This window comes from Poecile atricapillus, chromosome 8 (genome assembly GCF_030490865.1).
Source record: "Poecile atricapillus isolate bPoeAtr1 chromosome 8, bPoeAtr1.hap1, whole genome shotgun sequence".
Taxonomy (NCBI): domain Eukaryota; kingdom Metazoa; phylum Chordata; class Aves; order Passeriformes; family Paridae; genus Poecile; species Poecile atricapillus.
The window spans coordinates 12,235,782-12,252,445 of NC_081256.1; the positions used below are offsets into that span (position 1 = coordinate 12,235,782).

The following is a 16,664-nucleotide window of genomic DNA, read 5'->3' on the forward strand; positions in this document are numbered from 1 at the left end:
TTTGAAGTTAGTTAATAAACAAAGTGTTTAATCTAAGTCATGCTCCTCAGCAGCTGAGAGTAAGCTATTAAATGCTTCCAAACAAAGTCTGCAAAAACTATCCTTTTATTTCTGTCAAAAATGAGATTAAGAAAAAAGTGATAGCACAGATGAAAAAAAAGCTGTGGAAAAACATCTACTTTCTCTCCTCAGAAATACTCCAAATGTCTTCCCCACCAACTCAAACATCATATTTAGTTTTTTACAGGTCTCAGATAAGTTCTTACCAGTTGATATCACCAAGACTGGTCCAAAAACAAGTCCTGTTTAGAACAAAAGCAATATAACTGACAAAAGTGCTCTTTCTGCTTATATCTTAATCCTACACACAGCCAACAGGGATCTCATTTATCATTTAGCCTTCAATTCCAAGTACACATGAACATGTATATATTTTAGTCTAAAACATTAAAATTTGCTTATAAAGAATCCTACTTTCATATAAAGGAACAGCATAGCAGTTATTTACATCAAAGTGATATGCTACTTAAATACTACTACTCCTAAAGATTCCTTAAGACTAACAACATGCAAAAAGATAAGCACCACTGTCATTTAATGCCACTAATAAAAAAATAACTTCTGCAGCACTGATAAAAAAACTTCTAGTACATGGGCCCACTTCCATTACTCTATACCAACACAGTAAAACATTGCTCACAACTGAAAGGAACAATCAACTGCTCCATGTCCAGAAAAGATCTTATTGTGTGCCTCACAATACCAGTTCCAAATTGCTCCCATTCAAAGTAAATCCTATGGCATCACTGGGAACTAAGCCAGGAGGGAACAATTCTTCAACACACATGCTAACAATGTCAATATACAGTTAAGAAAATGACAGTAAGTACCTTCCACCCCCTCCTCCTACCCCTATGAAAAGAAAGCTTCATTAACACATCTGCTTCAGTTTACTGCTGCAAAGGGAAACTTTAGCATCATTCTTGCTTCCTCAAAAACCTGCAAAGATTCACCCTTCAGTGGAGAGTGCTCCAACAGACACTTAAGACAGGGTTCACGCTGTACCATTATAAAGGTGCCATTGTAACATTAATTCTGAATTCTGAGATAAACACTAAATACTTTTTAAAACGGTAATAAAACCAGTAAGAACTATAATACCTACAAGAGCTTAAATTCATCCAAAGCACAGTTATTGCAAAATCACTACAGACAACAGAAAGTGAAGAATCACATTAGTCCAGCTTCATCAAGGCCAATTTGCTTACATGCACACATGAGGAGGGAATGATAACACCACCAGTTCATACATCCCTCTTCAAATACAGACCCCTTCCTTCTTTTAGAGAAGAATACACATCACTGTTACAGCACAAACTGCAAATAAACAGCATCTGTCTTTCTACACTTCCTTGAGCTTAGTATCACTGTTTGTACCTTTAAACAATACACCTCAAAATCAAACTCTCAAAGCTCCTATCAAGTTACTATGCTGAGTGTGAAATTGCTGGTAGAACTCCAGCAGAAAACTATTACAGGCATCCCCCACTCACTGTGAATCAAGTATTGACATTATGGGGATATCAAACAGGCCCAGTCTAGAGGAAAATGGGTTTGCATTGTTGCTTCCAGGTTAAGCCAGTCTGTCAATACTCAATGTAACAGGAGGGAGATTCTGTATTTAGAACAGACCAGAGAGAAGTTTGGAATTTCCAAGGTCTTCACACAAGTGAACAGTAGCAGCTCAGCAAGTTAAATTGGCAGAGTTTTAACAAAAGACCTTTAAGCTGTAGAAGTGTCAAAGATTATAGAAAGACATACATTAGCACTTCAGCTTGGCAGCACTATCATTTTCCTGACTCTCTCTTTTTTAACACCTTTATCAACTTAAGTCTCTTGCATTCACTCCAGCCAGAGCATAAAAGAGATTGAGGCAACTCTAAGGCTAATACAAGGCCATCTGGCCATACCACGTGCTTACCTTGAATTACTGGCCTTCACATCCAAGTCTGAAATTACGAGTGACAAACTGCATAAACTCTCCAAGCTTTCGTCACTTAATTTGTATTTTGAAAATGCACGCACCTCAGCCACAAAAAAGCTTTAAGAAAAAAGCTGTTGCATTTCCAGCACTGAGAAAGCTATTTATACAAAGCAGAAATGCAATCAAGTACACAAGTTCAGACAGTATCAAAACCTGTCCTTGCTTGAAGGGTTATGATTGCATATCTATGACCAAAGTGAAGTAACCTCCAACACTTCAGAAGGTGTGGCCCCTAAGTCTGCTTACAAACTTTGTGGCTAATTTTAGGTATGAAGCAACAACCCTCTACAGAGTCACATTACTGTCCAATTCCCTCTTTTTTATTGGGAATTTTTCATCTTTGTGTATTGGTTTGTTGTACATTGAGGGAGGGTAAGAAATGCATGGAACTAATAAAGTGGCTGAATAAAATCTCACACTCTCTGTACAACAACATCAAGAAGTAGTATGGATCAACAGAAGAAAATCTATAAAGCAAGACAGTTGCCATTAAGGATCAGTGTCCACCATCTCTTCATTTCAATGATTTCTACTTCAAAGTATACCAGATTACAACTACAAGTGACTAGCATGCACAAACTGCTCTCATAGAAAACAACTTTCAGTTCAGTTTCATCCAAAAAGATTCCAGTTCAAGCTCTCCAAGACCACCCCACACTGGCCAAAACACAGCAGGTGAGGATGACTGGCCTCAAAAGAAGCAATTCCCAGCTCAAGCTGAAATACTAACATAGATACATCCCAAGTTCGGTTATTTGCACAATATAAGCATATTATTGAAACTAGTCTTTCCACAGTTTATTCTATTTTAAGCAATTTTACAGCTGAAACTGAAGAGCTACATTTTACTCATGACAAATGCAAGAAAGACTGAAAATAAGTTGTCAGGCATCCCCAAGAACCCCTTAATGTAAGAAAAAGTGTATTGTTTTCTGCTCAGTGTTTGGGGTTTTGTTGGGTTTTTTTAATACAGCAGCCAAAGCAGTGTTTATCACTGGAGTACAGCAAGGCATAACAAAACACATTAAGCTGTGAACTCTAGACCCTCCTGTATACTGCTCAGCAGCAGAACTGAAACATACATGCTAGACACATGGAAGGGTGAGTCCTGTGAGGTTTGTGTCCAAAGACAGGCACCAGCTAAAAACTTATCTGAGAGCCTGTCTCTTCCCATGTCATCTACAAATTTTATAAGGATCAGACAGATCCATCTTGCATTGGTCCTTGTACAATAGCCATTTCTACCCAGCACCTTACTAAAATGGAGATGCTGATGACAGTAAAAGAAGACTAATTCATTTTAAATTTTTGCATTAACCAGCATGCTTTAACCCAGCCTTTTTATAGGCTTTGCCAGCTCAAAATGCTTGCTCAGAAATGCAAGGCAGGGGAGGTCCTGTTCTAAAGAGACCCAGATTCGAAGAGGACTGTAAGCTTCTTCTACCCTCTTCACTTTAGCAAAGAGTTCTGCTTCTGATAATGGTCTAACACAGTTTAAGAGTGAATACACTTTTGTTCATGGAAGTCTGGCACAGCTCTCATGAGGGGTGGAACTGGTCCAGTCATTTCAGACAAGTGAATCTTCAATCATTTTATGACAGCATAACAGATCACAATGCATCAAAACAATGGATGAGTGACCTTCTTAAAAGAAAACAGTGCTACCCTTAAAATTCTTCAGTTTGTCTGACTCACTCACTGTGGAGCTTCTCTCTGGCATTCTGCTGTAAAATCTGAACTAACAGTAGACACCTGAAGAAGAATCCCCCATCTCATCTCCAAATAACTTGCTTCCAATTCTTTATTCTAGGAGGAGCCTTATTAGCCCCAGGCAAAGTTCAGTTAGAAGGAAAGAGTTAGTAGGGCAATACCTAATTTAAACATCCACTGAGATGCAGAGACAAGACAGAATGGGCAAAAGGGAACGAAGGACTCACTATGCCTCTTTTAACAGAGGAATTCTCCAAAACCAATTCTAGCTTACAAAATAGTCAACTATGTAAGGCAGCAACTTCCCCTTCCTTATGCCACATTATGTGAGGGGAGAAGCCTTGTATTTATCACCTCTTCCACTTGTATACTAGACTAATTTAGAGAACGTGAAGCTGCATTTTTCAGATTGAATTATTCTCCCCAAAGCTCCTTAGAAGTTGGCCTTCTTTACCTATTCAACAATTGTTCATCTTGTTCTTAGACTTAATACTAGTAAGAAATAGGCCTTATCTTCATTAAGCTTTATAGACCAGTTCCTTCATAGTAAAAAACTTTTGTGCCACTGATCTGTAATATTTTAATACTCATTCCAAAAAAATCAAGCCCAGGGAACACTTATGCAACAACTGTACCAGTAACATATCTAAGGGAGCAGAATATAGATAATTTGCCTAACATCACACTTTAGCCTTTCTTCATTAGGCTGACCTTTCAGCAAAGTTAAAGAAACACTTATATCCATACAGTCTTCACTCATGGCAGTAACAATAGTCATCCACAGAAAAGTTTTAAGGATCTTCTTTGTTCTGTACTGCAGAGGCAACCACTTACAGAGCAAAAACAACCTGGTCCACTTGCTCACAATTAGGCATATTAAACGATAGTAAATCTTTTTTCTCTTGAATTCTTCAACAGCTGCACAGGATTTATAGGCAGTACAAAGGTAACAAAGTACTATTTATTCAGTCTACTCGAAGAACACATTTTCCCAGATTGCCAGTAACAGACTCCCTCTGTCACCCCCCTCCCATATTTTTAATATCAGGGAAGAAATAATCACTACCTGTGATTTATGGAAAACAGACTTCTTCCCCCTATAGTTCTACTTCTGCTATTCTAGCTGAACATGTATGGTAGTGAGGAATCCATGGGTTAATCCCCTGCAGTAACAGTACAGGTAGCATTTCAGGGGCAAAGAGATTTTATGCACGTTTCAATGCTTGGATTGCAGGGTAGAAAACATCATTCTTTACATCACATCCATTTCACTGATACACATTTGGACACTCATACATAGCAGTCATACCTTCCTCCTACTGCGTCGTCTTGTGGCTGGGCCCCGGCAGTGTTCCTCTGTGAACGTCGCAGTGACCCCCCTGGATTGTTATTAGGCCGGTTGGACATTGGCACCTCTCTCCTGAAGGGACATACCCTTTCTAGACACTATCATTCACTGGAAGACAAGAGAGGAAGAGCCATAAGATATGTGGTATGAAGACTCACCGCCACACCTCCAGAGGCAAATGTAAAATGCTATCATTTAAGCAAAAACTGAAGACAAAAACTTTTAAACCATTTTTAACTAAAAGACACATGGACAAGGTTCTTCTCAAGAACATTCAGAACCTTAATACAGGGCAAACAGGTTTTGGTATCTATAGCATACAGATGATATACTGAACTAAATGACCTTTAAAGATCCCTTCCAACCCAAACTACAAACTCCTCTATGATTTTGTGATGACACACTTCTTTTCTAGACAGCTTCACTAATTATAAGGAGCCAGGACAAATGCAATTTGGGAGAATCTGTGTTTATTGATGTTAAGAAAAAATTCAGTGCTTGATAGACAGCAACAGCATTCAAGTATTTTAACTTTCATCATAGGAGATTACAAGTCCCATTTCAGGAATAAGCACCAGCATTCACAACATAACTACAGTGCTTTCCAAAGAGCTTCCTTCTCTAGTCTGATTTCTGCAACTTTATTTTACATAACGCAAGATATACGGTCATTCAGGAAAAAATATCTAGCTTTGTAATCAGGAAGTTCTGCTCATGAGAGCTAAATTAAAGGGAAAAGGTATTTGAGACAGAAGGATTGATGCATACATACAAATATTTCTACAAAATATTCTATGATGGCTTTGTATTACTAATTTTGGAATTGCTTTGTGACTGCTAGAGGTCTACAGGTATTATTTTGGTAACTGTTTATAGAAGACTAACATAACCCCCAGCCACAGTCCTCAGAAACTGACATATTTCCAGAACAAGCCTCAGTTAATTCCTCAGTGAAGAGAGATAACTTCTGCATCCTATGCTAAATTGGTATTTTCATGTAGAGCATAGCAACAGGACCACAACCAGCAAATCCAGTTTTACTGTTTCTAATTTTGTGGAATCTGGTAAAAAAAAAACGTATCTGCAGGTGAAAAGAAGCAGCTTTAAGAAGGAAAGTAACCCAAGTTTTAGAACTCGGTTGTCTATATGCTGACTTGGTACTTATTGTATCTAAAGGACAGCAAGTAAGAAACCTGCCACAAGAAAGTTTAAAACACTGCAGCTTCAGATTCAAATTCAAATGTCTCCAATGAAATAATTTTCAAGATCTGGCATTGTCAGTAAAAACAGTGAATAGCTGAACATAATTGTCTATTCTTCTGAAAAGGGCCTACAGAAGTGAACAAAGGTGCCAGGAGAGGAAGTGAGGACAAAGACAGAATCCTAAATGATGCAGTTTTACTGTAGACCATAAGAGACCAGGCATATACACTCATATTATGGAAACCATTACGTCACATATAATGCTAAAAGGAACACTTATATCATCCATACACCTGTGCAGCACAGGAAATTATTGATCAGGATTCTGCTAGCTCAGATTCAATCTTGTTACACTGTAATATTTGAAAGGTCACACTTAGCATGCCAGAAATACTTTAAATATCTCCAGGAATTGAACAAGAATATAAGTTAGGCAGAAGAATTGCTCTCCATCCTAATCCACACATCACAAGAGTCAAAAGCATCTTTTGAAAGTTTTTCATGTTCTTTTTATTAAGAGATCAAGCACAGCAGCAAATCACAAAGTAGAATTCATTAAAAAATTCACTTTTACCTTCATTTGTTTTGGTTTGGTTTATTTTTTTATCTTTTGCTTAGGAACTTGAGAGAATATAAGTAAAGCACAAAATACGCAATCCCACAAATTTAGACAGAAGTCCTGACAACCAAGTTGAAAAAGATGTAAACACTACTACTCAAACGGTGAACCTTCCCTCTTCACAATTGTTTCCTCTTACTCAAACTCCTTATTCAAATCCAATATGCCCACTAACAGAAAGTTTTAAAGCTTTTCAGTAACATGGAACACCATCAATCTACAACTTCTTATACTTTGGCGCACAACAAGATTTACAATGAAACAGAAAAAGCTTGCAGCTGCTAGAAATCATGCCAGCTTCCTGGTGTAGCCAGATCAGTCAAGTTGAGATTGTAAATTGTATTATTGTCTTCAGAATAGTAATGCAAGAAACACAGCCACGCATTAGCCAGACTGAAAGCTGAGCAAGGGCCCAGCACTACCTAGGGGGTCCAGCTGAAGTTAGTCACAGGCACTTTCAAATGTTGTGTGTTCTCTTTTTATCTCCTCATATACAAACAAAGATATCTATTAAATATAAATATATAAAAATATATTTAAAAAACTCTACTATCAGAAATAAGATGCATTTTGTGCATTTTCTAAAAGGAGGGAGTAGTGTCCTCTTCTGCACAAAGGTTAGCTAGCACTGAAACTGTACTAATGTCAAACTTTCAGTCATACTACAAAATGGTTGCCACAGAACTATTGTCTCACCTTGTACTGATTAAAATGTGCATTCCAGAAGGTTTCACTCTGCAAGGAGCAGTGCTCACTTAGACCTCTGCTAGGTTAACCACACACTTTCCCACCTAGGGCCGGAACATGGGCTTCTCCACATACCACAAGAGTCAGCTGAAGAGAACATCACACAGGCAGGCAATCCCGGCCCTCCCTAGAGAAACTTTAGTTTAACACTGACATGCCTGGGTGTGCTGGTTTTGTCTCTGACAGACTTGAATTTACTCAAAGGGGCTGGTACAGGGCCATATTTTGGATTTCTGTTGAACACAGCTTTGATAATAGAGCATAGAGTTGACAATACAGATGTTTGTTATTGGTGAAACATGATTAGACAGAACCAAGGCCTTTTCTGCTTTTTGTACTGTCAGTCATGCTGGTGAGAAGACCTGAGGTGCATGGGAGGCTGGGACAAGAACCAGTGAGGAGAGGTGATCCAAACTGACCAAAGAGATATTCCAGACCACACGACTTCATGCTCAACATATAAAGTGAGAAGGAGGAAAGGGAGGACATTTAGAGCCATGGTGTTTGTCTCTCCTGAAGAAAGCTGAACATCTGCCCAACCATGGGGAGCAGTTAATTCTTTGTCTGGCTTTGCTTGCATGCATGGCTTTTGCTTTTCTTATTAGATTGTCTTTATCTCAACCCAAGTTTTCCAGTTTTCACCCTTCCAATCCCACTAGTGGGGGAGTGAGCAAGCAGCTGCCTGGTGCTTGATTGCTGTCTGGGATTAATCAATGACATAGGGTTAGCCAGACGCTTTAAGTAGTCTGTGCTTAGAAGTTATGTAGCACAATGTGTTGTCATACACACAGTATATGCAGCTGTGTAGAAGAATGAAATTACAACTGTTTTATCCTGTAAGGCATCTGTCAAGTCAAGATGATGTCCAGAGTTATCTTCTATATCGATACCTCTCAACTTAACTCTATTTCCTATTGAAATTCTTTTTGCCATATGACTCCCAGTTTGCTTTTAAATATAAATGCAGCTTTGTGATTCAGCTGTGACCTTTAACATCAAAACTCTAACTTGAGTCTCACTGCAAGCCAAACAATATCACGTGCCCAGTTAGTCAAGTAATGAAGATATTTTCACAACTGCACCTTCCACGGCCTAAAACAACAAGAGAAGAGCCCAGATGTGCCTAAATCTCAACTGTTCTCATTCAGACTTGTCCCTCTATCTCTGAGCTCATTCCAAGCACTTGGCTTCTTCTTTCCCATTGTCAGATACCTATATTAAAAAAAACGTCCAACTCAGTATAGACTAGCCAAATGTGCCAGTGCAGTTCTACCAGATTTTAAGACAATTTCCTCAACTACACTGATTCTTCTTCACACCCACAGCAACAAAAAGCTGCAACCATCCATCAGATCTCCATGCTTCCACAACAGACAATGCTATTTAGGAATTTTTAAGCTCAGGTCCCCTTCTAGCATAGTTATCTGCACATAAGCCTTTTTAGTTAATGTTTTGTAACTCCATATTCCTAGCTATGATGATGCCAAAGCATGGGACTGCAGAGGCTCTCATCATAAGCAAACTCTTTAGAATGAGGATGAATTCCAAAAGCCAGCATTTCATATAAACTGACAATATATCAATATATCTTCTGAAGCCATGTAACAACACTGCTATCTAGTGCTTATTATGCTGCTTAATTTTGTATTTTTGAGTTTTAGCAAGCACTATTTGATTATTATTCAGAGTCATCTTTGTTATTGTACCTTTCCTGTACAATACTATAATTAATTTCTGTAGCCCTAACATATCCATTGCAAACACTATAGCTAATATACCGTCAACATACTGCCTGGAGAGGTTCTACAGCAACACAAGACAAAAACCACCTGTTACATTGCAGTAAATCCTTTACCTTTTTTCTTGTGGAAAAACCATCAGGAAACAACTAACATGCTTCCATGTTTTTGAAGAAAACTGGGAAACTACACAACAAGCCTGTATCAGACTTTGCTTAACATCCAGATCACTCCCCGAAGGATACTAGAACTGATTTAGTTACACTGATATAGGTTACTGAGAGAAAAAGACAATGAGCAAACTGAAGAACTCCAACATGCTCTAGGGCCACTAATAGGGTAACAAGGCAAATCAGTAACAATATCTGTAAAAATTGAATTTAACTCTTCCATAAGGGCCTTCTTAATTTACTTGCATGAGCTCTGAAACTTGTTTGGGGTGTTTTTTCAGTCTGGATTTGTTCTGTTGTTGTGGGTGGTGGTTTTGGTTTGGTTTTGGCTTCTCCTTGAACAAATACTGGTAATGCAAGAGTTTTTTTCAGATTCTTGCACTCTCCTGAATATTTCAGGATATGCCTAGCATCTCTGCTTACAATGCTCCATTACAATACCTGTTACCTGCTTGGCGTTGAGCTAAGTACACTGTCAGCACCTTTCCTCTCTTGTAGTTTAGCCCAAAAAACCCAGTGCCTTATTTAAAGCTGCTGCAGCAATTCAACTCCTCAAAATTGTACAGACTTACTGCCCTGAAGTCAGTATTAGGCAAAAGGGGGGGGGGGGGAGAAGGAAAAGACAGGAGGATGTTTATATACCTTGCAAGTTCAGAACATTTTCTTCCAGCAAGTTGCACATCTTGCCAGCCAGAACCCGGAGTTCAGCATACATATCAGAAAATATTAAGCTGAAGACTTCAGATTTGTATTCCTTTACTTCAATGTAAACAACATTAATTTACTTCATCAGCTGTTTCTGTGATAAATCTTGTCACTTAAGACAGAAACAACAGTCAAAATATATAAGCATGCAACACATTTAAGAGCTCAGACTTCAGATGTGACTAAACTGAAGAAAGTACTCCCTACGGTTTAGGGTAGCAGCTGAATTGTTTCAGATTTACATCATTTTCAAGTGATCTCAGCTGCACCTCATTCTTGCTCACTCTTCACAAGGTTCTCCTCATTTACCTGCAGACATACACATCTCTTTACTTGCCTTACAAGCAAGCACTTGCAAATATTCCATTACTACTTCTACTTCAATAACTGACTTAAATTGACTTTTTTGTCCAGAGTTGCTTTACACGGTCCTCTGCAGCTGATTTTGACACAATATTCTCCCTCCCTACACTCTCCTAGTTCCAGAGTTATCCACTCATCCTTGTTCTTTTTCCACTGATGTCCTTACCTTAAACAGACTTTAAAGCTCCATAGAGTGAAAACTTTGTATTTTCTGTTTAGCAGCCTCTTGTCCCTTCTGGTTGTAGAAGTAGCTCATGGAAGAATTTTAGGGAGTGGATACAATATACAATACAGTAACATACTGAAAACTTCCCAGAGAAATTTTCTGCAATGTATATTTTCATCATCCCTCCCTTCTTCCCAATAATAAATTTCTGTACACCAACAAGGGGAAAATACATTCTTCCATGAGCTGCAAGGTGCTGTAAGGCACAGTAAGGTGTATGCATTTCATCTGCATTCATGAAAATCCCAGGTTATTCAGCTGCATAAACCATTGAGCCTTAAGAAAATGACAAACTTTTCTTCTTTCAACATAGGAAGACCAAGCCAACAATTTACTTATCTGCTCCCATTTCCACCTTCTCCCCATGAATAGCCATGGGTTGTCTTCATGATTCAAAGATGCCAGAGTGCACTAAGGCTTCCTTGCTGTACTGCATCTAATGATGTAAAACCCACACAGTGACTTTTAGCAAAATAACTTCCTTTGATACAGAAACCACACAAAATCATACTGAATCACATCTTAGGTTTGACTGTATTCCTCTTGTATTTTCCTCCTCCAATGCTAGAGAAGAACTAGAGAACTACACACACAGAACTGCATGCACAGACATCCTAACTAGAGCAAATTCAGTACTTGCATAAAAATCTCCATGATAAACAAGACTCTAGAGCCTTCTAATGACATAACATTACCTCACTGCTAAGAAGACAAGCAGGTATCAAGGAACTTTCTTCTGGAAACAAGCATGTACAGCAGCATGGAAATAGATTTCTACAACTTTGGCACAGGATTTCTATATATTTATATAGCTGCATCACTTTTGGCACCTCTTTGAAGATACTAATAAGGTATTGATGGGAAGACAAACAGTTTAACAGCATTCAGAGGCAAACTCCTCTTCAGACCAGATGCCTTTTTGATGCAGAGCTCAACTAAGTACAAGAGTTAAGTCAGAATCATTAAAAAAAGCCTTGGCTGGAAAGAATCTCTTGAGATGATATGGTCCAACCATCTGCTGCAAGTAGGACCTCAAATTACACTAGACAGCTCTCATTCTGAGAAGTGACAACTGCTAACCATGTTGACAAAACACACTGAGTCCTGAGCAAGGGGTGAATCACAAGAGCTACCCTGAACAATGGGGAAGGACTAACAAAATAATCAGAAATTGAGGTATCAAAGAATCACCATATATAAAAGCATGCAAAGAAGACACTATCAGAATATCAGAAACTTTAAAAATTCATGCCATAGATGTCAGTTCAAGTAACCTGAGATCTCAGATCTGTGTAAGATGTACACATACCCAAGGACACACTCCCCATCCCTTGCTCTGAGAGAAGAAGAGGTAACTATGGCCCAGCTCCTCACTGCCATCACACAGAGCACAGAAAGCCCTCCCCCCCCTTCAGTTCCTCAAAAGCACAATCCAGTAACCTGGACAATATAAGCTACAAACCTCAAAGGAGTCCAGTCTCTGAAGAGATTATAGATTAGGACCAGTTCATATGCCCATCTTTACACTGAGTAACTTCAGACAATACATAAGCTCTTAGCCAGAGAATAATTTTGCCAACAAAAAAGAGAAAAACTTCAGTAAAATATTCTTCCTAGATTCATTTACAGCAGAAGAATTATTTTTAATTCACCTTCTCTGAAATCACTGGAGTCATTTCAACATAAAGAAAAAAGTAAAATAAATCAGTCAAGGAACAGGAGTTACTCCCTGTTGCACTGACTTTATAACAACCATCAGAAAATTAAGGCAAACTTTGGGCCTTGCTACATTAGGAAGACAGCTTTCCCTTTCACAGGCTTTCAAGAGCTCAGCCCTTACCTACCCTTCTAGCCGAGAGAGTGGCAGTGCTAAAAGCCACCTTGACAGAACAGCAAAGTGGCTAAAAGCCTGAAAGGATGTAGCCACTCGAGTTTCCAGACTGCATTTATGCGTATATGTCTAATAACAGAGACAACTGGGAAGAGAAAGTCTTTGTACAAAAGAGGAAGGGAGAAGAGCAAAAAAATCTACATTTGTGATCTCTTACTGCGAACTGGCAGTTCAAATACTCATTATCTGCAACCAGAAGATTTACAAGTTCCCATAGGTAATAAGAACACTGAAAACGCCTCTGAAAAGATGCACAGCACTACTTGTTAGAGGAATGCCCAGGCTGTCAGCATTATGTGATCCAAAAGGTCATCCACACCATGACCCCAAGCAGGCAAAGAAGCACATTTAGCTACTGACTTCTGGCTACTGTCCTGAGAAGACTGGAAGATACGAGAAGTCATGTATTGTTTAAGAAAAAATCTAAATACATGTACCACATGTTTCAGTGTTTGATGATAAGAAGAGTTCTGTGACAATGATTGCAGAAGCTGAATAGTCTCCTCTGCTCCAAGCAGGTCAATTGAATTTGAAATCTGATACTGCAGAGACCTTTTATTGAACCTGGTACAGGAAAAGAAAACTAAAGACTTCTTCAGGGACCTGGAAGAAACATAAAAACTTGTTCCATTAAGATTACAGAGAACTGACAACCATCATTCCTTTAGAAATAAAACAGTGGATTGGTCTTTATGCCACAGCCTGAACCTCAGTAAGTATTTCTGGGCTATGGAAAAGTCCTATTGAAATAACAAATGGGGCACTGCTCAAAATTACCAAGAAGTAACTGGCAGTCAACAACACAACTAGTCAGTTGAAGAACCAAGAGAAACCTATGGATGCAGGGGAGGGCCACAAGTTAGCTAAAAAAAACTTAAAAATTAAGCATCTGAAGTTACAGAACATTCCCACTCATCTGAATAGCTTAAAGGAACAAGAAAACTAAAGCTTGTACAGGCTACAAGGACAAGCTCAGGTATATCAGGTCTGACTGTACAACTGGTGTTCCCAGTTCATGGTACAAAGGAATCCAGAGCTTCATTTCATTACTGAAGAAAAAAAAATCACTGGATTTGTGGACTGCAAAATTAAAACCAGGTCAAAATATTAACTGAACTCTTGCAAGGTAGTTGAGAGGGCTACCCAACATCAAGACACTAAAAGCCTTTACTCCTACAGTCCTTTTTTTCCTCTGGAAAAACAGAAACTGAAGTCTGAGGAGAAAAATTAAGGAAGTTGCATGGAACAAATATAATAGTCTCTTGAGGGCATCCCTCTTCAGTTCTGCCACATCACTGCTTTCTATCTCTTATCAAGGACTGAAATATTACAGTTTGGACTGCACTTTGGTTCCCAAAACAACACATGCATCAGTCAAATATTTGATCCTCAGCCAAAGGAAAAACTAGGAAAAATACAAAGTATTTCATTTTTTTTCCTCTTGCTTCACTGTAGCTCTACACTCTGTAGTCAAAGTGCTGTCAACGACAATTATTCTTGTTTTTAAGTGCACAACTAATTAAGTTAACTATAAAAATAATCTCCTAGAACATTTACTCACTACTTCATTCAAAGAATTTGCCCTTGTAAAAAAATTCAGATATTGAAGCTGTTCTTCTCCAAATAAACCAAATTTGATACCTTTCCATGTCACCGTTTGTAACATGTCCAAACTAGCTCAGTGTAAGTTTTCCTCTAGTATATGGTTCGACTTGAATTTATTAACAAAGGAAGAGAATGCTCTCACTGTGACAGAGAGCCAGTACTCAAAGCTTCAAGAAAATATTTTCATGTTTACAACACCTGTAGTTTCTCAGTCTAAATTCACTGGTCTATATTATTTTGGCTTTTTAACCAGCTAAACATTAAGTTCTGTTGCATAATTCAGTCAACTCTGCAGCAGTTAAATTTTTTACTACCGAGATATAAAGATTATCGAAAGCGTAAGAACCTAGAAACTCTTGAGTCAATCTATATCAAGGAAAATAATAATCTGCTCTGGATATCTGCAAGTCAGCCAGAAACAGGTCAGCTTAAGAAGCAGCCCAGAGATATTTAAGCCATGTCAGTAACACAAAAGATTTGTCAGACCACACAGAGAACAGGCAAACATAGCAAACATTTGCTGCAAAACACTGAACCAGGTTTTGCATCTTTGTTGACAGATCTTTTTCCCTTCTAGCACAGCAATGGGAAACAAAGGAAAAGTGAAGAACAAATATGTTCAAAGTTTCATGTTCTGTACCAGCTCACATGTCTGTGTAACAGAGCAAAATTTTTCTGCCACATCAGTCCTACAGCACTGACTTCACCTCTACAGGACCTTTAAAACTACTGTTACATACTGAAAGTCTACACTATGAGAGCCACAGGATGCAATTCTGCTACCAAATAGAAGTGTAGTTTCAACTTGTAATAACAATGAAAATAATAGCTCTTTTCCTCTTTAAAATCAAACAAAAGCAGCTCTCTCCAACAGAAAATATCATTTTCCAACAGCCAAATGCTGACCAAGCCATGCTGTTTGTAAAGTGAACTAATGGGAATTCTTCATTTCTTTTCTGCATTTGTCTGCATTCTTGCAGACATTAGCAACAGAAGAAAGACCTTACCTGATCTTCATTTTCAGATTCTCTAGAAACCCTTGCTTAGTAGGGGCCAAAAGTCACTATCTGAACAGTGGCTTAAAGCTTTCACTAACAGTATCATAAAAAAATAAAAATACCAAACCAAAATGAAGAATGAAGAAGACTCTACTCAGAAGACAGGAATTCATTTGAATGAAGAGCTTTACCTTCTGTGATATAACATGAATCAAACAGACAACAGACTTCCTTCATGAAGTACAGATCAGTGACACCGCCAGAAAAGAAGGCAAACTAAAAGCAGGTGGTCAAGCTAAGACCAGGTAAAACAGATGTGGCAAAGTTGGGAAAGAGGGTGTTTATTACCAGAGAAAAAAGGAAAAAAAAATCAGCTGAGTGATCCGTACAAATTTCAATTTAGTAGCTTATTTCAGTACTTCCATGCAAGTGAAACCAAGAAGTACTCAAAACCATCTCCCACTCTACATCTGCCCTGCACAATGCTCAGCTGCCCTTGAGCTGCATAGCTGCATTTACTTAAAACACTGTGTCTGAATGCAGAATCTACTACTCAAACACCAAGCCTCTTCCTTATTCTAATGCCATACACCAGATGGTGCCTTATTTGCAGTTTGCCATTCACCCACATCTGGCACACACAGCCCTTAAGCAAAACCAAGTGCAACAGCACAAGACAAATACTGATATGGTGCACAGCCATGTCCTACCTGCAGAGCCTGTTAGACAATACATGCCCCAAGTTGCAGCACAAAAGTTTTTCTGAGACTTGCCAAATTCCTAATCAACTTTTGCCAAGCTGTCTTAAATTACTGAGAGACCTAGTGAGCTCAGTAAAACATGGTTTGGTTACCCAAAGTCTAAATTAACACAAGACAATCTCCTAGACAACTAGAAGGATACAGTCAAAAACAAAACGAAAAATGAAACGCAAAGAACTTTCCTCAGCCACTAGACTGAAGAAATTCAGAGACTAGATGTCATAGAAGTTACTGCTGGAAAAGGAAACAAAAACCAGTTGACTTGTAGATACGGATTGGAAAAGTGCCACAGATGAACTCAAGACCACAGGTCAAAGGGTATTATGAAAACAAGGTAAAGAAGCAGAAGACTGGGTCTTCATTTTGGTAATACTCAGCTTCAGCTCTAAATCAGTCTACAAAAAACTGTTCAGTAATAGTACCATGTCTTAAAGAGAAAAACTACAAAGATAAAACAAAAAAATTCAAAAAATAACTTATGCTTCCAAGGCCAGGTAGACCGTTTGGTCTGTTTTCTACTCACCTAGAATGAGTC

At 38.5% G+C, this 16,664-nt stretch overlaps 1 protein-coding gene across 15 annotated transcripts in view; it reads right to left on the minus strand.

Annotated features, from left to right (window-relative positions):
- The window catches only part of TRIP12 (thyroid hormone receptor interactor 12), a 79,898-nt gene that overhangs the window by 47,421 nt on the left and 15,813 nt on the right, over window positions 1-16,664 (minus strand). For all 15 annotated transcript variants that reach the window (XM_058844402.1, XM_058844400.1, XM_058844404.1 and 12 more), the window contains exon 2: window positions 5,064-5,210. In XM_058844402.1, the coding sequence (XP_058700385.1) occupies window positions 5,064-5,161 (98 nt within the window). In that variant the 5' untranslated portion in view covers window positions 5,162-5,210. The remainder of the gene's footprint in view (window positions 1-5,063; window positions 5,211-16,664) is intronic.